Source organism: Notamacropus eugenii, chromosome X (assembly GCF_028372415.1).
Source record: "Notamacropus eugenii isolate mMacEug1 chromosome X, mMacEug1.pri_v2, whole genome shotgun sequence".
Classification (NCBI taxonomy): Eukaryota; Metazoa; Chordata; class Mammalia; order Diprotodontia; family Macropodidae; genus Notamacropus; species Notamacropus eugenii.
In genome coordinates this window covers 16,830,495-16,857,448 of record NC_092879.1, presented here as the reverse complement: position 1 = coordinate 16,857,448, position 26,954 = coordinate 16,830,495, and the positions used below count along the sequence as shown (strand labels likewise).

At 42.9% G+C, this 26,954-nt stretch overlaps 1 protein-coding gene across 6 annotated transcripts in view; it reads right to left on the bottom strand.

Moving 5' to 3' along the window:
* Positions 1 to 26,954, bottom strand: part of ARHGEF9 (Cdc42 guanine nucleotide exchange factor 9) — a 379,846-nt gene that overhangs the window by 44,748 nt on the left and 308,144 nt on the right. For all 6 annotated transcript variants that reach the window (XM_072626502.1, XM_072626505.1, XM_072626504.1 and 3 more), the window contains 2 exons: positions 9,272 to 9,463; positions 811 to 990 (listed from right to left, as the gene is read on the bottom strand). In XM_072626502.1, the coding sequence (XP_072482603.1) occupies positions 811 to 990; positions 9,272 to 9,463 (372 nt within the window). The remainder of the gene's footprint in view (positions 1 to 810; positions 991 to 9,271; positions 9,464 to 26,954) is intronic.

The window sequence follows — 26,954 nt, the reverse complement described above, 5'->3', positions numbered from 1 at the left end:
AGGATCCCCAGACTGTGTCTGGCCCCACTTATCATGGCCAGTCTACAAGTGCTCAGGAAAGACAGCTTTGGGAACAAAGTCATTAGGTTGGTCAATATCCAGTCAAATAGTGCCTGCTCAAGCTAAATGGAGAGTCTTTGGGGGTTATTAGCAACAGGAGGTCATCCAGACCATTTGACCCTCTACATTAGTAGAGGAGATCAAGGGGTACTATAGTGACTATAGTGACACCATCTCCAAATTGTCCTGAAAGTGGCCATGAGGGGCAAGGCACTGATAGGGGCTGATGCTGGCCATTGCCCAGGTGTCTTAAAAAGGGGCAGGGATGAGGTTGGGGAAATATTTACAGGGAGACCTCTAGATTCTTGGTTCCCTCTAGGGTTCTGTTTCATTAAGCCACTGTTCTGAGCTGGAAAGGACGTTCAAGGTACTGTTGTTCAACCATGTTAGGAAACTAATGTCTGGAGAAGTTATTGGACTATGTGGGGTGTGGGGTCATATATACGGCATGTTATCCTATGCTGCTTCAACTGTGGCCCCATTTCACAGAGAAATCTAAAGCAGGGAGGGGACTTGCTCAAGGTCACAGGGTCAATGGGGAAGAGAGCTGGGAAATGGGGCCAGTCCCCACTACCACTCCATTATCCCCAGCCTGGCTGGGTCCAAGTTTGAACCACTTGCTACTGTCTCATGCTGGGCAGGTCTGAAATGTAGGCCAGGAATGAGTATGGCCTGACCCTCTTGAGTCTCCTGAGCCCCCTACTTCTCCTCTCCACTCAGCTCAAGGTGAGTGGACCCACAGGGACTCACATGCTCCAGGAAGCAGGGCCCAATCTCGCTAAGGTGCGGATCCTCATTATTATACTGCTTCTCCAAGTCACGCACAAAGCCCATCTGAAACCGGTAGATGTCCTCGATGTTGCCAAAAATCACCTTCAGCTGCTCATCACTGAACATATCCCGCCTCTTCCGGCACTGTTTCAAGTAACCCTAAACAGGAAGGAAGAACACATTGACAAAGAGCTACCCAGGGAGAGCCAACCAGCTGAACTCCTCTCTCTCCTTTGTAAACAGGTCAGACTCCATCCCAGAATCCTAGAAGTCAGTTGAACTCCAGTAATTAAAAACCAATGGAGGGTGGAGCCAAGGTGGCAAATTAGGGATTGCCACCCAGCTGAACTCTCCCAACAACTTTAAAATAACACCTCAAATTAAATTTTGGAGTGGCAGAGGTAACAAAAGGTCAGTGTGAGACATTTTTCCCACCTAAGGAAACTTAAGAGGTCAGCAGGAGAAGTATGTGACACCAGGGTAGAAGTCTATACAGAGCCTGCTACATGTGGTAGCAGCAACAGAGGCTGTAGCAGCAGCAGCTTCAGGGGCTCTCAGCCCAAAGTTGATGAGGGGGTTGGACAACTGGTCAAAAAGAGATTACAGGGGATCCTTTGCTAGCACTGAGTCCAGCTGGCACTGATCTACAACGTTACTGCCTATATATAGTTATGGGTCACATTTCCAGGGTGGAAAGGAGTATTTGTGGTCAGTCACAAGGGAACAGGGGCCTTGGTCTCAGTTCCAGGGCTAAGAGGAACACTAACACTTGTAGCTGCAAGGGACTAGGGGCCCTTTCTGTTTAAAGACCACAGCACAGACCAGGAGAGCAGTGACCTCACCTCTCCCCAGATCACACCACCTTGAAAATACCAAAAACTTGCAGACTCCCAGAAATGGCTCTTAAAACAGCAACATAAAAAAGCCTTGAGTTTGGCACAGTGTAAGCAGAAGCCAACTTTAACCTAAAGTTCAAAGTCAAAAAAATAGGCTGGGAAAATGAGCAAATATTTAAAAAAAAAAGAATTTGACCATGAAAAGCTACTACAGTGACAGGGAAGAACAAAGCATAAACTCAGAAGAAGGAAACAAAGTGAAAACAGCTAAAAGCAAAGCATCAAAGAAAAATGCTAACTGAACCCAAATCCAACAAGAATTCCTGGAAGTTAAAGAAAAAGATAAGAGTAGTAGAGGAAAAAACTAGGAAAAGAAATGAGAGTGATCCAAGAAAATTATAAAAAGAGAATTAACAGTTTGGTAAAAGCAGTACAATATGAAGAAAATCACACCTTTAGGGGTAGAGCCAAGATGGCGGAGTAGAAAGACATACATACTCTAGCTCTTCCCCCATAGCCCATAAAATACCTGTAAAAAAATGACTCTCAACAAATTCTGGAGTAGCAGAAACCACAGAACGAGAGAGTGAAAGAGATTTCCAGTCCAAGGTAGCCTGGAAGGCCTACAGGAAAGGTCTATCACATGGGGCATGGAACAGAGTGCAGCTCAGCCTTGGCTGCATGGCACTGGGAGGAACAGGACTGGAACAGGCCTCAGGGGTGGAATCCCCAGCAGCAGCGGCAGTTCTCAGTTCCCTCAACCCACAAACGCCAAGGACAACTTCAAAGGTCAGTGAGAGCGCTTTTTCAACTGGGTGAGAAGACAGCAGGGTCCTCACCAAGCCCTGGCCCCATTTGTGGAGCCCTCAGCCTAAAGCCCCTTGGGGAATTGAGCCTCTGATCTGGGTCTCAGCCCTGAGTGGTGGCCCCACCTCTGTTTAAAGTCCCTGGGAGAATTGAGCAGCTGATCTGACTCTCAGCCTCGAGCCTGGCCAGGAGTGAGGAGGAGCTGAGCTGGACGTGGTTCTGGACAGGAAATTCTGCTACTCTCAAATTCTGGGCAGAAAAGGTTTTGGTTGCTCCCAGACCAGTGTGCAGGACAGGAGAGGAGAGCTTCAATTAATTGTGCCACCTTGGAGGAACTGGGAACTTACAGGTCCCCAGAGTATACCCTCCTCTTGACAAAGGACTCAAAAGTCAAATAACTGACTGAGAAAATGCCCAAAAAAGGGGAAAAAAAAGAAGACTATAGAAGGTTACTTTCTTGGTGAACAGGTATTTCCTTCTATTCTTTTGGATGAGGAAGAACAATGCTTACCATCAGAGGCCTCCAAAATAAATATGCAATGGCCTCAGGCCATGGAAGAGCTCAAAAAGGATTTTGAAAATCAAGTAAGAGAGGTGGAGGAAAAATTGGGAAGAGAAATGAGAGAGATGCAATAAAAGCATGAAAAGACAGTCAACAGCTTGCTAAAGGAGACCCCAAAAAATGCTGAAGAAAATAATACCTTTAAAAATAGGCTAACTCAATTGGCAAAAGAGGTCCAAAAAGCCAATAAGAGAATAATGCTTTAAAAAGCAGAATTAGCCAAATGGAAAAGGAGGTTCAAAAACTCACTGAAGAAAATAGTTCTTTAAAAATTAGGTTGGAGCAGATGGAAGCTGATGACTTTATGAGAAACCAAGAAATTACAAAACAAAATCAAAAGAATGAAAAAATGGAAGATAATGTGAAATATCTCATTGGAAGAACAACTGATCTGGAAAATAGAACCAGGAGAGACAATTTAAAAATTATGGGACTACCTGAAAGCCATGATCAAAAAAAAGAGCCTAGACATCACCTTTCATGAAATTATCATGGAAAACTGCCCTGATGTTCTAGAACCAGAGGGCAAAATAAATATTGAAAGAATCCACCAACCACCTCCTGAAAGAGATCTGCAAAGAAAAATTCCTAGGAACATTGTAGTCAAATTCCAGAGTTCCCAGGTCAAGGAGAAAATTTTGCAAGCAGCCAGAAAGAAACAATTCAAGTATTGTGGAAATACAATCAGGATAACATAAGATCTACCAGCTTCTACTTTAAGTTATCGAAGAGCTTGAAATATGATATTCCAGAAGTCAAAGGAACTAGGATTAAAACCAAGAATCACCTACCCAGCAAAACTAAGTATAATAATTCAGAGGAAAAAATGGTCATTCAATGAAATAGAGGACTTTCAAGCATTCTCGATGAAAAGACCAGACCTGAAAATAAAATTTGACTTTCAAACACAAGAATCAAGAGAAGCATGAAAAGGTAAACAGGAAAGAGAATTCATAAGGGACTTACTAAAGTTGAACTGTTTACATTCCTACATGGAAAGATAATATTTGTAACTCTTGAAACTTTTCTCAGTATTTGGGTAGTTAGAGGGATTATACACACATACACACACACACACACACACACACACACAGACAGAGAGCACAGGGTTAGTTGAATAGGAAGGGATCATATCTAAAAAAAAAAATTAAGGGGTGAGATATTGGGAGGACAAAGGAAGAAATGGAATGGGGCAAATTATCTCTCATAAAAGAGGCAAAAAAAAGCTTTTTCAGTGAAGGAGAAAAGGGGGGAGATGAGAGACAAAAAGTGAAGCTTACTCTCATCACATTTGGCTCAAGGAAGGAATAACATGTCCACTCAATTTGGTATGAAAACCTATCTTACACTATAGGAAAGTAGGGGAGAAGGGGATATGCAGGGCGGGGGGGGGATTATAGAAGGGAAGGCAAATGGGAGGAGGGAGCAATCAGAAGTAAACACTTTTGGGGAAGGACAAGGTCAAAAGAGAGAACAGAATAAATGAGGTGCAGGATAGGATGGAGGGAAATATAGTTAGTCTTACACAACATGACTATTATGGAAGTTGTTTGTGAAACTACACATATATAGCCTATTTTGAATTGCTTGCCTTCTCAGTGGGGATGGGTGGGGAGGGAGGAATGGAGAGAAGTTGGAACTCAAAGTTTTAGGAACAAATGTTGAGAATTGTTTTTGCATACAATTGGGAAATAAGAAATACAGGTAATAGGGTATAGAAATTTATCTTTCCCTAAAGTTAAAAGAGAAGATGGGGATAAGGGAAGGGAGGGGTGTTAGAAGGGAGACCAGAGTGGTGGAAGGGGCAATCAGAATGCTCAGCGTTTTGGGGTGGGAGAGGGGAGAGATGGGGAGAAAATTTGGAACTCAAAATTTTTTGGAAATGAATGTTGAAAACTAAAAATTAATAAATAAACTTAAACAAAAGGAAATTATACCTTTAAAAACAGATTTGGCCAAATGGTAAAAGAGACAGACAAATCCACTGAAGAGAAGAACTCTTTAAAAAGCAGCATTGGCCAAATGGAAAAAGAGGTACAAAATCTCATTGAAGAAAATAATTCCTTAAAATTTAGAATTGGGCCAGTAGAAGCTAATGATTCCAGGAGACATTAAGAAACAATACAACAAAGTCAAGAGAATGAAAAGATAGAAGAAATGTGAACTATCTTATTGGGAAAACAAGTGACCCAGAAAATAGATCTTGGAGAGATAATTTTAGAATTATTGGACTACATCAAAGCCATCATCAAAGAAGGAACTTAGACATCATGTTTCAAGAAATTATAAAGGAAAACTGTCCCAATAGTTAAGATCCAGGGCAAAATAGTAATTGAAAGAATCTACCAATTACCTCCTGAAAGAGATCACACAATGAAAACTCTCAGGAATACTACAGTCAAATTCCAGAGCTCCAAGGTCAAGGAGAAAATACTTTAAGCAGCCAGAAAGAAACAATTCAAATATAATGGATCCACAGTCAGGATTACACAAGATTTAGCAGCTTCCACTTTAAAGGAGCAGAGGACTTGGAATACCATTCAGGAAGACAAAGGAGCTAGGATTACAACCAAGAATAATCTATTGAATAAAACTGAGTGTAATTCTTTCAGGAAAAAAAAATAGATATTTAATGAAATAAAGGACTTTCAAGCATTGTTGCTGAAAAGATCAGAGCTGAATAGAAAATTTGGCTTTCAAATACAAGAATCAAGAGGAGCATAAAAAGGTAAACATGAAAGAGTAATCATAAGGGACTCAATGATAAAGTTAAACTGTTGATATTCCAATATGATGCATTCTAAAGATGATACATGTAACTCCTAAGAACCTTAAAATTATTAGGCCAGTTAACAGGAGGTTACATAGACAGAAGACATAGGTTTTAGTTGATTAGATTGGAATGATTTCCCCAAAAAAATGAAGAGGTGAGAAAGAGGGATGTGCTAGAAGAAAGGGGAAGGGAGATGTAGAATGGGGAAAGCTTCTTCACATAAAAGAGGTGTGTACAGAAGAGCTTTTACACTGGAGGAGAAAATGGAGGAGGAGCAGGCAACACTTGAACCTCACTCTCATCAGAATTGGTTCAAAGAGGGAAGAATATATACACACATTCAGTTGGGTATAGAAATCTATCTTACCCAATAGGTAAACAGGAAGAAAAAGGATATGAGAAAGGGAGAAGGGGGAATAAATGGGAAGGCAAATTAAGGGAGGCAGTGGTTAGAAGCAAAATAGATTTTTGAGGAAGGACAGGGGAGAAGGGGAAAGAAGCAGGAGAAGATAGGATGGAGGGAAATATACAGTTAGAAAATGTGAATGGGATGAATTCACCTATAAAATGGAAGCAGCAGAATAAATGAGAAACCAGAATCTAACAATATGCTGTTTACAAGACACACACTTGAAACAGAAAGACACACACATAGTAAAAATAAGGGGCTGGAGCAGAATCTAATATGCTTCAGCTGAAGTAAAAAAGGCAGGGATAACAATCATGATCTCAGACAAAATAAAAGCAAAAGCAGACCTAACTAAAAAAGATAATCGGGGAAACTACATTATGCTAAAAGATACCACAATGAAATAATATCAAAAAATTTTACAGTAAATCTCTCTGATAAAGACCTCATTTCTCAAATATATGCTGAGTATAGAACTGAATCAAATTTATAAAAATAAAAGCCATTCCCCAATTGATAAATGGTCAAAGGATATAAATGGGCAATTGTCAGAAGAAATCAAAGCTATCAATAGTCATATGAAAAAATGCTCTAAATCACTACTAATTAGAGAAAGGCAAATTAAAACAACTTTGAGGTACCACCTCACACCTGTCAGAAATGACAAATGCTGGAGGGGATGATCAAAAAATTGGCACACTAATGAACTGACTCACCTACTCTGGAGAACAATTTGGAACTATGTTCAAAAGGCTATAAAACTGTGCATACCCTTTGACCAGCAATACCACTACCAGGTCCATATCCTAAAGAGATCATAAAAATGGGAAAAGGACCCACATGTACAAAAATATTTATAGCAATTCTTTTTGTGGTGGCTAAGAATTGGAAATTGAGGGGATGCCCACCAATTGAGGAATGGTTAAACCAGTTATGGCATATGATTGTACCATTGTGGTGTAGAAAATGAGGAGGAGGGTAGTTTCAGAAAAACATGGCAAGACCGTATGTGAACTGATGTAAAGTGAGAAGAAATAGGAGATCATTGTGCACACTCACAGCAATGTTATAATGATAATCAACTGTGAAAGACTTGGCTACTCTAATCAATACAGTGATCCAAGACAGTTCCAAAGGACTCATGATGAAAAAATGCTATCCACCTCCAGAGAGAGAACTGATGAACTCCAAGTGCAAATTTAAGCATAATTTTTTCACTTTCTTTATTTTTCTTGCTTTTTAAAAAAAATATATAGCTAATATGGAAATATGTTTTGCATGACTTCACATGTATAATTGATAGCATATTGCTTGCCTTCTCAGTGAGTGTGGGAAGGAGGCAGAGAATTTGGAACTCAAAATTTAAAAAAAAAGAATGTATAACAAATGAAAAAACAAAACAGAAACAAAATCCCAACAACAAATGGAGGAGGGGGCAACCTGTGATTTCATCAGTATAGGGAAGTCTTAGAGAAAAAACTCCCTCTACTAATAGAGCTCATTGAGTCTCCTGTCATTTAGAACCATAGAAAGGTGCCTGGGGATCAGATTATTGCAAACTGGGATGCATTCAAGAAACAGGGACTGTTAACCATTGGCTAGCTAGAAAAAAAGGAAGCAGAGGCCTAGAAGAGGAAGGAGGGGGCAGTTTGGGGAGAAAAAGAAAAATACTTGGGTCAGGGGATTTGGGTCACTGTGCCAGTCCTCATGTCCAAAATCCCCTGTTGAATGGCATAGGTCCCTAACTGAATATCCAGATCACAGGATTTCAAGGTTACAAGTGAAGGAGCCTGTCTGGGTTCACACTGGGGCCTACTGGCTCCCAATGTAGCTCTGTCTCTCTCTATAGAGATATGCAGATAGAGGCCAAGGCAGGTGAGGGAAGTGATTATTTCTCTATTGTATTAGTATCCAATTATTAAATTAGGATTGAGGTTTTTCCTATTTCCTCATTCAGGAACCAGTTCCTATAGATCAGTCAGTCAGTCTCTGAAGGACACTGTTGATAGATGAGATTACCCAAATCCTCTGGGTACTTGCTCCTTGATCTTGGGCAGGACCCAACCAACTAGAAGACCATATTTCTGTTTAGATTAAAAACAGAATCTAATCTAGGTGAATTCGAGCCTTTAGGGAAGGAGCCCCTATCATTGTACCCTTCCACTGGAGTGTAGGGGAACCCAGCTTATGAAGGAGAAAACCATTCAGAGTATTCTGGATAGAAGTGGATTCCTTTGTCCAGATTGCTGGAGGTGGCTGAGTCCCATGATCAAGTCACATTCCCAGTAGAAGGGGCTGAAGACTTTTAGCCCACCTCCTCATTAATATGTCTACCCCCTCATTAATTGCTCACCAATCAGGGTTGATTTTCATTTATCAGGGGCACCGATTTTTCCAAAAGTATCCCCATGGTTTTGTCTTTGGTTACTGAGAGAAAAAAATGACCATCAATTGATTGCTTATTAGCTAGCCTAATCAATAAATTATCAATTACTCAGAAACTCTGTCTCTCAGGCTTTTCATTCATCACATAGGGAAGGTGTGGAGAGGAAAGAAGCCCCTGGAACAGAGCTGTGGTTTCCTGAGCCAGATTCCAGAGTAAGCTCTTAGCTCATATATGACCTTTGGCCTGAGAGATCACACTGGTAGAGGAGTTCCAAGGTCCCAGATGGACCTGCACATTTGCTCCTGGCAAGGGTAATTATTGTCTCCATTTTCCAGATGAGGAAGATGAGGCACAGAGAATAATGATAATTCACATTTCTACAACAATTTATTGTAAAAAGGACTTGTCTCTTACCTCTTATCCCCAGATAGAGGCAGAAATTAAGGATCAATGAAGTTAGGTTTTGTTGCCAAAGTCACACCTAGACTTGGTAGGGCTGAAGCTTGAACCCAGGTCCTCTGGCTCTTTCCACTATAACCACTGCCTCCAGGAAATGAGAATGTCTTATTCCAAGTAAAAAGGAAAGGTAGGGCTGGTAAGTAAGCCCAGATGCCCCCATTCAGGAAATCTATGCCCTTCTGCCACCTATGGGGTATCCCTGGCTTACCTCACATATGTCTTTGAGGTGCTTGATGTAGTGACGCTCGGTGCTCATGATCTCATTGATGACATTGGCACGCATCTGGTCCCGATTCTGCAGTGACCTGCCCAGGCAGAGGCAGTCAGCATTGGGGTCCAGGTGCCCATTCTGTACCTCACTGGTTCCTTCCTCCACACCGTCTTCCTGGTTCACCCACAGCTAGGAGGAGAAAAAGAGAGCAAGAGTGGTTAGAAGGCAGGCAGCTGGAGAAACAGCCACTGGCAGTACAACTGTAGTAAGGGTCTCCAAAATAAATCCTTCTTTGCTTTAATTGTGTTATCAGTACAAAGGGAAGGATGATGGGAAGAATGCTAGATTTAGGAGCAGAAACAAGGGCAGAAGCAAAGGCTTTGTGATTGTATAGAAGATGCACTGCACCTATATGATGAAAACTGGAGGTGTCAGACATGAAAAGTGCCAAGTAACATAATAAAAAGTAAAACTGATTATATTTTGGTGTTTGGTGACTAGTTAGCAAACAATGTGGTAGCCACTTCTAAATCTCAATAGTCTATGTATAATACGCTAGTAATTGATTTGAGCAAGTATTAGATACTTGCTCTTATATTAGATAACAATGAGAAGATAAGCTATAAAATTGACTCAACTACAACCTGACTTACTTAAGCAAGCTGCTGATGCTGAAAAATGGGAACTGGATAACAGAACAAATATCAGCATAGACTGTTACAATCTTCTAAGGAAGTTTAACTGAAATAAATCAGTTACCACAAAGAAAAGGCCAAAAAGGATTAGAAAACACTTAATCTCTCTACAAGAGATGTGACAGCCAAGTTCAACATCAGTTTAGAGGGACAAACTCATTTGCAAAATCTAATAGAAGATGATGGAAGACTATGAGCAGTTTTGCCTTATAAAACAGCAGGAAGTAGAGGAAAAAACAAATTTTCAGAAAGTTTAGCAAGAGACCCAACTATGATCCTATGAATTGGTTTAGGCCAGATTATACCAAATACTAGAGGTAGGTAGATGGCCCAGGGAATAAATAGAACACTGGGCTTAGAGTCAGGGAGACCTGAGTTAAAGCACAGCCTCAGAAACTTCCTAGCTGTGTGACCTTGGGCAAGCTACTTAACCTCTGTTTGCCTACAGATCACACTGACTTGTCATGGTGGAGGGGTTTGCATAGTTCAATGAAACTATGAGCTATGCTGTGCAGGATTACCCAAGATGGATAAGTCATAGTGGAGAGTTCTGACATAAAGGTGATCCAAGGAGAAGGAAATGGTGAACCACTCCAGTATCTTTGCAAAGAGCACCAAGGACAGAGATCCACGGGGTCTCAGAGTTAGATACAACTGAACAACAAAAACAACAACATACCAAATATTGAACTGGAAGGTCAATGAAAAAATGAAAAATGGAAAAGATCTGTCAAGATTTCTATAGAAAACTATTTTTTCTATCAATGGCAATGTAGCTGCCAAATTTGGCCTCTAACATCACAGCTCTTACTGTGAGTAAATAAAAATGGCACTGAAGAAAACAAAGACAGGATGAGCAGTGTGGCTAGGTCACAAAAACAGAGGAGGTACATGTTGGCAATAGTATAATTTTGAGTTCTGTTAAGGATCTGAAAAAAGGAAAGGATGACAAATATTGGGGGTAGGGGGAAGATGGACCTTATTGCTACTGAAAAAAGGATAATTGGGATGATATAAAAAATTATCAATCCATGTGTATCTAGCACAAATACCAAAGACAAGTCAATGATATTTCTCTTCTCTTTTGTGGCTAAAGTCCTTGAGAAGGCCACCTACAAATGAAGACCCTATGTCCTCTCCTCTCTGTTCTTAACTCTACAGAAGTCTGCCTTCCAACTTCATCATTCAACTGAAATTTCTCTTCAACATTACCAGCAATCTCAAACCTTGATTATCAAATCTAATGACCTTTTCTCAACCCTTACCTTTCTTGACATCTCTGTAGCCATTGATTACCCTCTTCCCCTTAACACTCTATTCCAGGGGTGGAGAATCTGTGGCCTCAAGGTCACATGTGGCCCTCTAAGACCTCAAGTGCAGCCCTTTGACTGAATCCAAATTTCATAGAACACATCTCCTTAATAAAAGGATTTGTTCTGTAAAACTTGGACTCAATCAAAAGGCCTTAGCCAAGGACCTAAAAGGTCACATGGCCTTAGGTTCCCTACCCCTGCTCTATTCTATTACAATTTCAATGATACTAATGAAAAGGCAGCTGGTGATGCAGTAGATAGAGTGATGGAAGATCAGAATTCAAATATAGCCTTGGACACTTACTACCTGAGTGATTCTGTGCTAGTCATTTAACCTCTCAACCTCAGTTTCCTTATCTGTTAAATGGGAATAGTACTAGCATCTACCTCCCAAGGTGATTGTGAGAATAAAATGAAATGTTTTATAAAACCTGAAAACTTTTTAGAAATGTAGTTATTTTTATTATTACTGTTAACTTCTCCTGGCTCTCCTTCTGTCTGATCATACCTTCTCAGTCTCTCTACTGGATCTTCATCCAGTAATGGTAGATGTCCCCCAGGCCTCTGTCCTGGGTCCTCTTCTCTTCTTCCTCCATAACTTTCACATGGCAATCTGATGAGCTCCCACAGATTAAATTATCATCTCTGTGCTGATGATTCTTCAGTCTACCTGTCCAGCTAACTTCTTCCCTAACCTGCAGGCTCCAATCTCCAATTTTGTATTGGAAATTTCAAACTGGATTATGCTGTAGACATCTTAAATTCAATATAACCAAAAGCAAATTCACTCTCTTCTGCCTTCCTTCCCAATCCTTCCTCTCTTTCTCTTTCTGATTACCATGAAGGGTACCACCAGCCTCACAGCCACCCAAACTTTCCACTTAGGTATCATCATCAACTCCTCACTCTCTGTTGCCTTCCACTCCTTCCATATCCTAATCTGTGGCCAAGTCCTGTAAATTTCACCTTTGTTAATGATCACTCTAAGATACTCTCTTCTCTCCTCTGACACTGCCACCCCGGGGACAGGCCCTCACTACTAAAGCCTGGACTATTGCAATAGGTGCTGGTGGGTCTGCCTTCCTTAAGTCTCTCCCCATTCCAATCCATCTTCCACTCAGCTGCCAAAGAGATCCTCCTAAAGTACAGGTTTCTACTCAATAATCTACTGCAATGGCTCCTTGTTGCTTCCAGAATCAAATACAAAATGCTGTTTGGCATTCAATGCCTTCCTACCTTTTCAGTCCTCTTCCACCTTCCTCCACAACACATACTCTTCAATCCAGGGACATGGCCTCCTGGTTGATCCTCAAATAAGCCCCTCCATCTCTCAGCTCTAGTCATTCTCACTGGCTGAAATATTCTCCCACATCTTCTCTGCCTCCTTCCTGGCTTCCAACGAATCCTAAAACCCCACTTTGTACAAGAAGCCTTAATGTTTAGTGCCTCCCCTCATGAGATTGTGAGCTCCTTGTGGGCAGGGACTATCTTTTGCCTTTCCCTGTAGCCCCAGGACTTAGCACAGTGACCGGCACATACTGGGTACTCTCTGCTATATATATAGCTCAGTGACTATTCTCCATGTAAAGTCTTAAAGCAGGGGTTTCTAACAAGCCTGTGAAAGTGGATTTTAAAAATATTTTTATAACTATTTCAATATAATTGGCTTCCTTTGCAATCATATGTATTTTCCGTATTTGAAAACATTATTCTGAGAGGGATTGTTCCCTGGGCCTCCATGAGCCAACAAAGGTAAGGAAGCCCTATCACAGCAATAGAACTCCATGCCTAGATACTGAGAGTTTTGGTGATTTACCCCAGGGTCACACATCTGGTAAAGGTCAACTTCAGGGTGCGAACTCAGGCCTGCTTGACTCCAAGGCATAATGCCAGCTGCTTCTCATGGGTGAAACAGTACATGACAATAGTTTCGATTTGAAAATAGTCTTTTTAGCCATATGGGCAGACACATTTTTTTTTCTCCAGCAGCTGCATCCTAGGGACTCTTCTCCTCAAACTCATGTCATTGACAGTCACTTCCTTTTGAAAAAAAAATTTAGAAATTAACCAGTCAACAATGTACTACTGATGTTTTTTACTTTCATCATTGTTACTTCCCAATGACTCTTCCTCATCACCAATAGAACTTAGCCCTGTAACCAAAACGAACGGACTCAAACCAGTGGCCATGTCTCACAAGGTATGCTGCTGGACAAGGAAATGGCAAGTTTGCATCAGTTTCCTCATCTGTAAAACACACTGGCGAGGGAAATGACGAAACCACTCCAGTATCTTTGCCAAGAAAACCCCAAAGGATGTTGCAGAGAGTTGGACACAATTCGAACAACTGAACAAGAACACAACAATAACGCATGTTAGGGTGCCTCTGCCCAAGTGCTGATATCTAGGGTCATTGGAGACGGTAGTTGCATACAGAGCAAAAGGCTCATTGGAGTCCAGGAATAAAGGCTTCAAAGATCCTATTGGACTCCTCTTGGAGGAGAAAGACACTTTGGGGGAGTGCCAAACTACCTGGTGCTTCTGACTTTATAAAGTTCCAATTTATCCTATCTGTATTTGCTTGTTGTTTTCCTCCTTAGATTGGGAGCAAGAGGAGGGACTATCTTTTGCATCTCTTCCTATCACTAGCATTTAGCCTGGGAGGTGCTTAATAAATCCTTCTTTGTTGGGACTGGAAGCTCAATTCCGTGTGGACAGTCTCGGGCAGGTAAAAGTGGGACTTCTAAATCTTAGAGTCTTACGAGGCCCTCCATGAACAGCGGGGGTTCGAGAAGGTCAGACCGAGCTAGCTCGGCTAGCTCGGGTATTTCCGCCTCTCCCCCGGAGATACCTGATGGGTGGAGTCTCCCTGCCCTCGAGGTCGTCCCGGATTGGAGCACACCTAGTTACCTAACAGCATGGTATTGAGATGCAAACTGTGTGGCTGAAGATTAAGTAGGATTCAGGAAGCCTAAAAGCGCTCTTAGCACGTGTGGAGCCAAAGAGAAAAGTAGGGCTCCGCTTCTTTTCTTTCCTCTCTCCCCTCCCCCTCTCTCCCCGCTTGTACTTCTACTTCCAATCCCTTAAGCTTAGCCTTCTTAGGAAATTTCCTCCTAAAGAAGACCCCCTGCACTTGTAACCGAAACCCTGTAATAAAGCTCAACCCCTGTTTGACTCTGGAACGTCCTTTCTCTCATACGTGCATCCGGCATGGCCAGCCGAAGACCTCGGGAGGTGAGGTAAGGAAGACTCGGGTAGCCCAATACAGGCCTCTAGGCTTGGCAGTTGGCGCCCGAACAGGGACATTATGAGCCGCCTCGGGATGAAGCTATCAAATTTTTAGTAAGGGCCATTGCAGTTGCACTGGAGTCCCCACCCTTGAATTGGAAGTCAGACACCCCGATTTGGGCCTTGACTCCAGAAAAACTCCAGGCACTACAACTATTGGTTAAGGAGCAATTAGCACCCTGGAATGCTCCTGTGTTTGTTAAAAAGAAAAAATCTGGGAAAGTCAGGTTCCTTACAGATGTTAATGAAGCATTTGTAAGCACCTGGCAGCAGCTATACCTAAGTAAAGAGCCACTATGCATTCTTATCATCTTTACCTTAAAGGCGATCCTCGCTAAACAAAGAAGGGGAGATAGAGATCGCCTAATACAATCAGAGCCAAGATCAAGAGGCCTAATACAATCAGAGCTTGATACAGCTGTCTCAAAAGGCTCACATACTACTCCAGCTATGAGACATTTTAAGATACTAATAGGGGGTCCAGGGTATGTTTGTGTCTCCACAGGAAAAGGTGATGCGTGGATTCCCATTAGAAGGATCCGTAGGTGGGAACCGAGGTCGGAGACGACGGAGACGCAGGAGGCGGAGACCCCGGAGAGCCCAGAGACCCCGGAGAAGGATCATACACCACCTGAGCCTGCTGCTGACAGCTTTAACCTTGCTGCCCAGAGAGGAAGCAGCCCTCATCACAACCGCAGACACTGCTGCTGACAGCTTCCCATCTAGGCATCCTTTTTTCGCCAGCTGAATGAGGACTTTGATATCACAAACCCAGGACACTTGGGTGGGGAGGAGGTGACCAATTTTCCACCTATATAGATCCATTTGCAAGATTAAGGGAGTGGTGGTGTAAGGCGCCTACACCACCTGCTTCTCTTAAAATATGCTTTGGGATTTTAGTTGATTGCACTTCCCCTGTTGTAACTCAGCCATTTAGTTTCATCTTTGTTTTATTTGATGCCTCCCTTTGTCAGTTGTGCTAGCTGCAGATTTCTGTGTGAATGAAGTCTTGTTGTAAGGTACTCATATGCTAAAGGCCTTCCTTAATCCACTCAGCCTCCAGCCACTGTTTGTTCTAGAGCCAGGTGCGCTCCGCGCATAACAAAGAAGGGGATATGTTGGGACTGGAAGCTCAATTCCGTGTGGACAGTCTCGGGCAGGTAAAAGTGGGACTTCTAAATCTTAGAGTCTTACGAGGCCCTCCATGAACAGCGGGGGTTCGAGAAGGTCAGACCGAGCTAGCTCGGCTAGCTCGGGTATTTCCGCCTCTCCCCCGGAGATACCTGATGGGTGGAGTCTCCCTGCCCTCGAGGTCGTCCCGGATTGGAGCACACCTAGTTACCTAACAGCATGGTATTGAGATGCAAACTGTGTGGCTGAAGATTAAGTAGGATTCAGGAAGCCTAAAAGCGCTCTTAGCACGTGTGGAGCCAAAGAGAAAAGTAGGGCTCTGCTTCTTTTCTTTCCTCTCTCCCCTCCCCCTCTCTCCCCGCTTGTACTTCTACTTCCAATCCCTTAAGCTTAGCCTTCTTAGGAAATTTCCTCCTAAAGAAGACCCCCTGCACTTGTAACCGAAACCCTGTAATAAAGCTCAACCCCTGTTTGACTCTGGAACGTCCTTTCTCTCATACGTGCATCCGGCATGGCCAGCCGAAGACCTCGGGAGGTGAGGTAAGGAAGACTCGGGTAGCCCAATACAGGCCTCTAGGCTTGGCACTTATTGACTTACTATAGGGGTTGTTTTTGAAGGCTTAATGGAATTCACTTAAATAAGTCAATCTAGGCACAGGGCCCCCCTACTTCCATTTTAGGAATAATCTATCACTTATTCAATTTCTGTTTCTGATACCAGGTTATTTTGGGGGAAAAAATTCTTATTTTGTTAACCTGGGTATTTTATATGTTAAAAAACATCTATTTCATTTAAGTTTTCAGTTTTGTTGGCACATAATGAGGTACAACAGTTTGGGGAAATTGCCTTTATTTCCTCCTAAGCTGTTGTGCCCTGAGTCTTTCATTTCTGAATTTTGGTAATTTGGTTTCCATCTCTCTCTGTTTTTGGAGGGTGGCTAGAAATCAAATGAACTAATAGTAGGTCTATTTATTTTATTGGTCTTTAAGGAAAATTAGCTAGTCATCTTATTGTCTCAACCATTTTTGTTTTCAATGTGGTTTATATCTTCATTTATATTCAGAATTTCTATTCTTGGGCATATTCAGGGGTTATTTATTGAAATCTAGGGGAGTTTTTAGGCGTTGCATCTTCAATTCATTGACCTCTTCTTCCTTTCTCTTTGTTAATGTAAGTAAAGTATTTCAAGACAAGATTTCTCCTAAGAGTTGTTTGGATTATGTCTTCTATGTATTGGCAGGCTAGCTATCTCATTGTTATCATATTCTTTGATATAATTATATATTGTGTCCTTGATTTGTACTCTGACCCACTCATTCTGTGGGATTAAATTGCTTAGTTGCCATTTGAGGCTGAATCCTTTCTTCAGATTTCCCTTATAGATTACACTTTTTATTGCATTGTGGCCTGGAAAGAAGAGAAAACTGCTTATGTATATATACCATGTCACATACTGACAGAGCAGTGACAATAAAGGACAAAGAATACTATCTAAGACACCAAGAAGATCACAGGAGATAAATGCCAAGAAAGAAACCTGTAATAAAAGCCCTGGCCTCACTCAAGTGACAAAAGTTTATGCAACAAGCAAGAAATACTAGTAGTCTTAATGTAAAGAGGCAACTGGGCACACAGGTATCATTGAGACATGATGGGAGGAAATTCATGACTGGAATATGGCCCTGGAGGAAGGTACCATATTCAAAAAACCCAAGATGGGTAAATGCCAACCTGAGTAGGGGAAGAAGGAGAAAGATAGGGGTGGTATAGTTAGAACATATTATTTTTATTTTTAAATTATTTCTTTTATTTTTAATTATTTATTGTTTTTAAACATTAAAAAATGTTTTGAGTTCCCAATTCTATCCCTCCCCCATCCACTGAGAAGGTGAGCAATATGGCATCCACTATGCATGTGAAATCATGTAAAACACATTTCCATATTAACCATGTTGCAAAATAAAGGCAAGAAAAATAAAGTGAGAAAATGATAAGGAAGATATACTCTTAATATACACTGTATATTAAGAAGATAAACTCACGTAAGGAAATTCAGGAAGCAGGAGGAATCATAGTAGAGAACATATGGGTGGAGACCAATAGAGAGAAACAGAAATGATATATAGTCTAGGGGTAGGGAACCTGCAACCTTGAGGCCATATGTGACCTTCTAAGTCCTCAAGTGCAGCCCTTAGACTGAATCCAAACTTCACAGAACAAATTCTTGCCCTCTAGGTTCTCAAGTATGGCCCTCTGACTGAATCCAAACTTTACGGAACAAATTCTTGCCCTGTAGGTGCTCAACTGTGGCCCTCTGAGTAAATCCAAACTTCACAAAATAAATCTTAGACATGGAGTGTTCTGCTGATCACGTGAAGGGAACACGAGCTCAGGACAGAGGAAAGCTAGGGCAATAATGGAAGACTTCAGTTATTCAGACATTGTTCTGTCAAATGCAGCTAATCATTTCTTGACTTGCCTTCCAGATCATCTGCTACTTGAAAGTTAGAGGAATCAGCAAGGGGAAATTATATTCTGGAGTGGAAAAGATTAAAAATTTGTGGGGATGGGACTGTTCTTGCCTGAAGTTTGGGAAAGAGAAGGTAAAGAAATTGGAGATCTTCTCTGAAATGCCCAGAAAATTACAGGAGAGCAGAATTCAAAAGGTAGAATCCCATGGACCAAAATTCCATGGGGGAAGCTAGGCCTGGTAGGACAGGAACTTCTTGAGAATGAATTTCCCAAAACACACAGGGAAACAATTCTGAAGTCAATGTGGATGCACAGGGGACTCATGAATCAACTGACATGGTAAAACACTGATGTCTTGTTTCCTCTGTCAGTGAGAATGACCTCCACAACATAAATGACAGAAAATATAGCTAAGGGGGCCATTCTGATCCCCAAGTAGGGAAATATGGTAAGAGAAGCCCTCCAGAGCTGCCCTGGGTGAATTAGTCATCTGGTCCAGATGAACAACAGCCTCGGGTACTAAATGAACTGGCAGATGGAATAACTGAGCTGCTGTGATTGTGGCAAACAGGAAAGGTACTGCCAGACTGGAGAAAGGCAAGTGATGTTCTGATTTTCAAAATATGATGAGAACAGAATGTGAAAACTTTAAGCCTGGAAACTTGAAGTCTGATTCCTGGGAAAATTCTAGAATGGATCATTAAGAAAGACTAGAATTTAAGAATATTTTGAAGGACCAAGCCATGGTATTGTATGCATACAGTTGCGAGAGGTAGAACCACATGATTTATTTCTTTTTTTGTCTGAAAAGTCTTTCGAATGTTAAAGAATGTTGATAACAAACATGTAGAAAAAGTTATCAAATACAAAATAGAAAGGACCCCACCTCTTCAAGCATGTAAAAAAAAACTGCATCAGTTGACATTTTTGGGTCCTTTTAGTGTTTAAAAAGACAGTTGGGGGGTACATATAGCTAAGAAAATGGTGATCTCCAAGAGCCAGCAAGGCTTTGTCAAGTACAGGTCACATCAGACTAATTTTAATTCCTTCCTTCCTTCCCTTCTTCCTTCCTTCCTTCCTTCCTTCCTTCCTTCCTTCCTTCCTTCCTTCCTTCCTTCCTTCCTTCCTTCCTTCTTCCTTTCTTTCTTTCTTTCTTCTTTCCTTCCTTCCTGGTAACAGGGTTACCATACCAGAAGATCAGAGGAATGCTGAAGAGATGTTTTTACCTGGCTTTTAGCAAAGCTCAGGCTCAAGTCTCTCATGCTGGTCATATGAAAAAGACAGAGAGATGTGGGTTGGACAAAAATCCAATTAGATGGACTCAGGATTTATTAAGGACCCAAGAGTAGCTGTTAATAGTCCAGTGACCACTGGGCCAGAAGTCTCACCTAGGCATCTATGTCAGCTCTTCGTTAGTTGGCATTTCTAGCCAAGACCTGAATAAAGGAGTAGATGGGAGAAGAAAGGGAAGAGAAGAAGGGAATGAGCATTTATACACACACACACACACACACACATAACCTATTAGGTGCCAGGTACTGTGGTAAATACTTAATCATTATTATCTTATTTGATCCTCAACCTCAACAACAACCCTGAGAGGTAGATGTTACTACAATCCCCATTTTACAGTTGAGGAAATGAAAGCAAACAAAGGTTATGTGACTTGCCCAGGGTCACACAACTAGGAAGAGTTGGAGGCCAGATTTGACCTGTCTTCCTGACTCTAGGCCCAGTGCTCTAACCACTGTGACACCAGCCACCTCCTAAATGGTATGCTCATCAAATATGCAGATGACACAAAGTTGGGAGGAAAAGCTAACAAAGAAGATAACATGAGCGAGATTCAAAAAGATTTTGATAGGCTAGATCCTTGGACTCATCTGAACAAGATAAAAATCAATATGGATAAATGTAAAGTCTGGCACCTGAGTATTAAAAAAATCAACTTCAGGAGTACAGGATAGGAGAAATGTGGTTAGAAAGGAATATGTTAGAAAAAGATCTGGGGGTCTCAGTGAACTGCAAGCTTAGTAGGAGTTAATAGTATGGGATACAAAAGCCAAGAAAGTGAATGCAATTTTAGGCTACATTAAGCCAGTTAATAAGCATTTATTAGGAGTCTATTGTGTGGGGATGGAAAGAATTACAAAAACATTTTCCCTGGAAAGAAACCTTAGAGGGAAGGCTCTAGCATTGAAGGGGATCAGGAAAGTCCTCCTACACAAGATGGGATTTGAGCTGAGTTTTGAAGGAAGCCAGGGCTAGAGATGAGAAAGGAGAAGACTCCAGGCATGGGGGACAGGCAGTACAAAGGCACGGAGACTGGAGATGGAATGCTATGTGTGAGGAACAGCAACGGGGCCATCAGAGAGATGGTACAAATGGGAAAAAGACCCACATATACAAAAATATTTATAGCAGCTCTTTTGGTGGTGGCCAAGAATTGGAAATTGAGGGGATGCCCATCCATTGGGGAATAGCTGAACAAGTTATGGTATATGAATGTAATGGAATACTATTGTTCCATAAGAAACGGTGAGCTGGTGGACTTCAGAAAAACCTGCAAAGACTTACATGAACTGAAGCTGAATGAAATGAACAGAACCAGGAGAATACTATACACAGTGAGAGCAGCATTGTGTGATGACCAGCTCTGATAAACTTAGCTCCTCTCAGCAATGCAAGGATCTGAGGTAATTCCAAAAGACTCATGATGGAAAATGTGTCCACATTCAGAGAAAGAACTACAGAGTTTGAATGCAGATCAAATCAGATTTTCTTTTTCTTTTCTTTTTTTTTTTTTTTTTTGGTTTCTTCTTTCTTGTGGTTTTTCCTTTTGGTTCTAATTCTTCTTTACAACAAAACTAATGTATAAATATGTTTAATATGATTGTACATGTATAGCCTATGTCAGATTGCATGCTGTCTTAGGGAGGGGAGAGGGAGAAAATTTAGAACTCAAAATCTTATAGAAGTGAATGTTGAAAACTGAAAACAAACAAATTAAAATTTTTTTAAAAAAAAAAAGACATGTAGCTATACAAGATACACACACACACACACACACACACACACACACACACACACACACACACACACACACACACACACACACACCCTAAGGTCCCTTCCAGCTCTGACATTCCCAATGGGACTGAATTCCTTCTGCTGGAGTGATCCAAGGCCAGGTGACCTTGTTGTAAGGAAAGTGATATGGGGAGCAGCCTGATAGCCTGAAAAGGGGACCCAGCTTGTTTAGAATTGGAAGCTCTGGGCTAGAATTTCAGGTTTGTCCCTGGTTCCCAAGGAGCAGGTTTCTTTCCCTTTTGGATTTCCAGTTTCTTCATTGGTGAAATGGGGACAAGTTAGTACATACTCTTCCAACCTGGCAGGGATATTATTAGGAAGGCAGTGTTAAGTTGCAAATGGCTCAAGCCCTGTCAGCTGTTGGCTGGTCTCGGGTCTGAGACTTGGACTGTGCCGAGGAAGGCTGTTTCTTTCAATGAGGGAGCTAGAGGCTGACTGCAGTCAGATTCACATGGCTGATGGCACAGAGGCCCCACCCTGCTGGGCCAACCTCCCCTCAGATTCCTTTTTTCTGCTTCCTGAAAGGTCAGAATCACACCTGCCATATGCTACCAGTAGCCTTTGGTGCAATTGATAAAGCATACTGGGGGTTCTGATCAGCCAAGGGACTGGCTGCCTCAGAGAAGAATTATCACAGTACTGAATGCCAACATGGCTGAGGTGGCAGGAGGCAGCCTATTTTTAACAGTAAAAGCCTCACCACTAATAACCCATTAGTTTCTCTAAGCTTTGCACAATGCTGGCTTAGACCAAATGAGCATGTAGAACTGAGGGGTTTAACACAAACCAGGCTGAACATAGGTGCTTCTGATGGCCTAGGATCTGCTGAGCCTTAGGGTTGGGGCTGGGGAATAGATGAGCAGGAGAGTGGGGCAGGGCAGCTCATGGGGGACAGAACAATGGGAAGCAGACCTCACTTGTAGTCCTGGAAATTCCAGAAAATCATAGAACACCAGAACTGGGAGGGACCTGAAAATATAAAATGTTCGAGATGGGAGGGGGTTTTGAACACTGAAGGACCTGGTATGAAAGGGTCCTTAGAGGGTGACCTGGAATCTAGAGCTTGAAGAAGCCTCTCATACCAACTATCCTAACCACTCTCATTTTTCAGAAGAGGAAACTGAGACCCAGGGAGGGCAAGAACCTAGGATCATAGATTTAGATCTGGAAGAGCTAATTTAACCCTCTTCACTTTACAGAGGAGGAAACTGAGGCCCATGGAAGGGAAGTGACTAGTTCAAGATCATATAGCAAGCAACTTCAGGAAACCTGGGTTCTAGTCCCTCCTCTGACCCATACTGGCAGTGAGATCCTGGACAAGTCATGGAATCCTTTAGCGCAACTCTGTAAGACTTTAAGTCACAGAGGAATTATTTCTCTGCATCCATGGATGGAGGGACCACCTACAGAAAGCACTACCAAGGGTGGGGAACTTGCAGCCTCAAGGCCACATGTACCCCTCTAAGTCTACCTCTACCTCTAGGTCCTCAAGTGTGGCCCTTGGACTGAATCCAAACATCATAGAACAAATCCCCTTAATAAAAGGTTCTCTTCTGTGACATTTGGATTCAAAGGACCACCCTTGAGGGCCACATGTGGCCTCAAGGCCCCAGGTTCCCCACCCCTGCTTTACTGACAAAAATCACAGGTCCAGAACCTATTCCATCCTGGTAGAACTCTTAACAGCCTGTCTTGTGCTCTAAGGCCCCCTCCCAGCACTCCCAGTCTGCATTTGGCATTTCAAAGGGGTTTTTTTCTTCCAGGTCTAATGGTTTATGGTCTCTTAAAAAAAGTCCTTTCCATTCTAATGTTCAATGTCCTATGTTCTAAATTCCCTTCTAACTCTTAATTTCCTGAGCTAGGACTTTCTAACTTTATTCATTGAACCAGCAAAGGGAGGGGGCCTTTCCATAATAGAGAAGCAGGCTGCCATCCCCTTCCTGCCCCAGGGGGGTCAGGGGCGGATGAGCACCAAAAGACCATATTCTCCCTTCTGAAGCCTGGAAGGGGTAGAGGAATTGCTCGGCTGTGTATAGAGAGGTGAAGAGCAGGCTTGGGGAGGGGATGGGACAGGAAGGATTAGCACTGGCCTTGGAGCTGGGAACACCTGGCTTCACATCCCATCTCCAATTTCTTGTAGAATAAGGAAGTTGACCCCATGACCTTGAAGGAGCCCCTCCAACTCTAAATCTATAAGCCTATGATTGGAAATCAAAGAAGGACCTTTGCTACTATCCATGTGACAGGAAGCAAGTCACTTTGAATCTCTCTGTCTCAGGTTCTACAACTGTAAAATAGAGGGACTCTGAAGGATCCTAAGGGATCCTTAGATCCCTTAGGCTGGAATCAACAGGGATCATCTCATGTACCTTCATAGTTTTGCCCCTGGCCAGCCTTCTTTGTCACTATGGTAACCTCAACAACTAGACAAATATAAAGGGGAACAGATGAATTGGGGGGGGGGGGGAAGGTGAAGGGAGCTGAAGATGAGACCTCCTCCCCTAGAGCTAGGAGAATGAGCATCCTTGTTGCCCAGGCTAAGGGTAGCAGGAATGATGTGGGGCGGAGGGAGGAGAGTGAGCAGGGGGATGGGAGCCCTGGCTTCTCACGGATGTCTGCAGACTAATCAAAGCAGAGGCCGCCAGCTCATGCATAGATCGACATCCTTGATTATAGGCTGTTAAGCAGAGTCAGGCTTCTGGGTTGTTGATCAAAGACTGGGAGCTAAAGAAGGCCTTAGAAGTGGCCCCGGCCAACACCTTTTCATCTTACAAAAGAGGAAGTGGTGGACAAGAGAGGGCAAAGAGCTTCCCTGGTAATGGTACAACTGAGGACCACAGCAATAAGAATATTAAGTCAGGCCTTAAGAAGAAGCTGTTGTGGTAGAAAGTGGACTGAACTTGGAGTTAGGAGTCCAGGGTTCAGTGGGTACCTGGGTACCACTAAGACTATATGCTATGACCATATCAATTGGCCCAGGAGCCATCCTAGGAACAGGAGGATCACAAATCACTGAAGACCAAAAAGCTTTGCTCCTGGGGGAGGAGACTTTAGGAAAGGAGGTCACATTTAGGGTAGGACCTCAATTAGAACTGTGTCCTTCTTTGGAAAGTGTTAGTATGAAACAACGGAGCTGCTGTGGTGTCATGGAAAGAAGCCTGGACTTGGGGTTGGAAAAGTTGTGTGACCACGGAAAGCTACTGACATCTTTGTAGGACTTAGTCTCTTCATCTGTAAAATGAGGGGTTTGCAACAAGTGATCTCTCCAGTTCCTTTCCACTCACAAAATTTGTTCTTTTCAAAGGTGCCTTTCACTTCTGACATTCTTTGTGCTATTAAGGTCATAGCTGGGAGGGATCCTGGGAGAGAAGAGGTCCAACCTCAGAGGGATCCTGGAACAGAGGAGGTCCAATCTCTGAGGGATCCTGGGACAGAGGAGGTCCAACCTCAGAGGGATCCTGGGACAGAGGAGGTCCAACCTCAGAGGGATCCTGGGACAGAGGAGGTCCAACCTCAGAGGGACCTTGGGACATGGAATATTCATGGCCTCTTACAGCTCTAACATTCTGCTTTATCTCTCCTTCTATAGAAGAGTGGGCAAATGGAATCACAGATGAAAGCTGTCCTCTCTGGCCAGGAAAGGGTTTCCAAAAGATGGATTTGAAATCTCCCTCACACCCAAATGTCAACTCCTTGCCAGCTGGGCTATCCCCGCCCCCGCTGCCATAGAAGGCTTAGAGGCAGGCGGGGGAAAGAATAAAAGCCAGAGGAAGCAGCCTGCCTGATTCTGTTTGCTTCTGACCAGTTTGCTTAAGGGAAAAAGCTCAAAGTGGATTTGGGGGGTCAGCCAGGGAAATGGCCCACCTGGCTCCCTCTCCATCTCCTGCCTTGGTTGGCCCTCCAGTGCCAGGCTGCCTGTGACCCCCGGAATTACTGAGCCTTGGAGAGGATGTAAATGCACCATAGTGGAGGAGCTCTGCAGTGGCTGCTGAGATCAAATCCCCAGGGATTTACTGAAGGCCTAAACCAGATACTGGCAAACACGGTGGGGGATAAACGAGAAGAAGAAGATGCAAATTAACTGTCGATTACTCCAGGAGCCACAAAGTGACTACTTAGATGAAATTAAATCAGTAAGGGAGAAAAACATTGCAGGCCTGCGGGGAAAAGAATGCTGGGCTTGGAGCTGAAGGCCCTCGGGGCCTTACAGCTGGGCCCCTTACCAAAGGGGTCCTGTGACCTTGGAGGAGTCACTGGAGCTAACTGGGCCTCTATGACATCAACTGTAAAACTAGGGGAGGAGGAGGAGAGGACCAAATGGTAAAGACCATAAAGTCTTAGCCATTTCTAAATTGATAACCTAATTATTCATTCAGTACTATATGAGATTGGGAAAGTAGCTGGAGAATAGAAAATGCAGAAAGTACTTAAGTGTTTGTAGGATATCCAGCTTTGACCCTCCCAGCTCTGACATCCCCTGTTCTAAGGGCCCTCCCAGCTCTGACCTTCTCTGTTCTAAGGGCCCTCTGACCTTGTGTGATTCTCAGTGTCTCCTCCCCTATGATCCATTACTCATTAGGTCCCAAAGTCTGCTTTTCTCCCCTGCAGGAAGGCAGCTAGTTAGCCCCTTTCTTGTCTGTGAATGGAAATTTCCAAGGTTCTAACACAGAAATGACCCAAGCAGTAAGGGTCTATTCTGTCCACAGAAGCCAAGCCAATAAACTGCACTGTCTTATTAGGATTATTCAGTAACTCAATATTAGGAGCATTGGACAGAATTGGGGACCTGTTATTATGGCTTTTTCCTAATCTGTCTCACAAAGGCTGTTTTCCAATCTGTTCTTGGGTTAATGTGCACAGCACAGTGTTCCTCTATTTGTTCAACTGCAAAGGAGAATGAACAGCCTCAGTGAAAGCCTAGCAACGTTATTATTTCTGTCAGTCTAATCCAAGGCAGTCAAGGCAGTGCATCCTGCAATTACATGTGCAGGGGCCTCATTAGTCACCCTTCAGCTCCACTGGTTCTGAAGAACCCGGTGGCACAAAAGTACCTGGACAGAATGAAGCCCAGCTTCTTTCCCAAGTGGATGAATTGGACGAGGCCGAGTCCTTTTAGGGCTGCATGGGCCACCAGCCAGGCCTACAGCTCTGGGGCTGCTGAAGTCCAATCTTCCCTAGCCGAGCCTTCCTTAATGAAGGTCTCTACAAATTCAAGCAAACTGACCTGCTAAGGATGTCCAATTCCATGGGACATGAATAGAATCAGAGAGGAGAGCCTGGAACTGGGAGGAACCCTAGAATGGAGACAGCACTGGACAACACAGACCATCAGACCTGAGAGGATCCCCAATGCCTATGCTGGAGAGACCTTAGAATATAGAATAGCAGACCTTGGAGGGATTTTAGAACACAGAATGAATGTAAGAGGTGGGAGGGCTAAGGGGGGCCTCTAAATTAAGGCTCTGTGCATAATATCTAGTGATGTTTTCTGATTGACTACACACAGGAAAGACCCATTAACACTAGTGAATGATCACTAGGAAGGAGACAGACTGCCTTTGTACTACAGGAAAAACAAAAGAAGGTTTGCAAATATAAATGACTGGTATAAAGCCTATTTTCAGGGGCTAGGATGGGAGAGCTGTCCCCAAGGCATCCTAAGCAGGCAGCAGGAGCATTAGTACTACTGG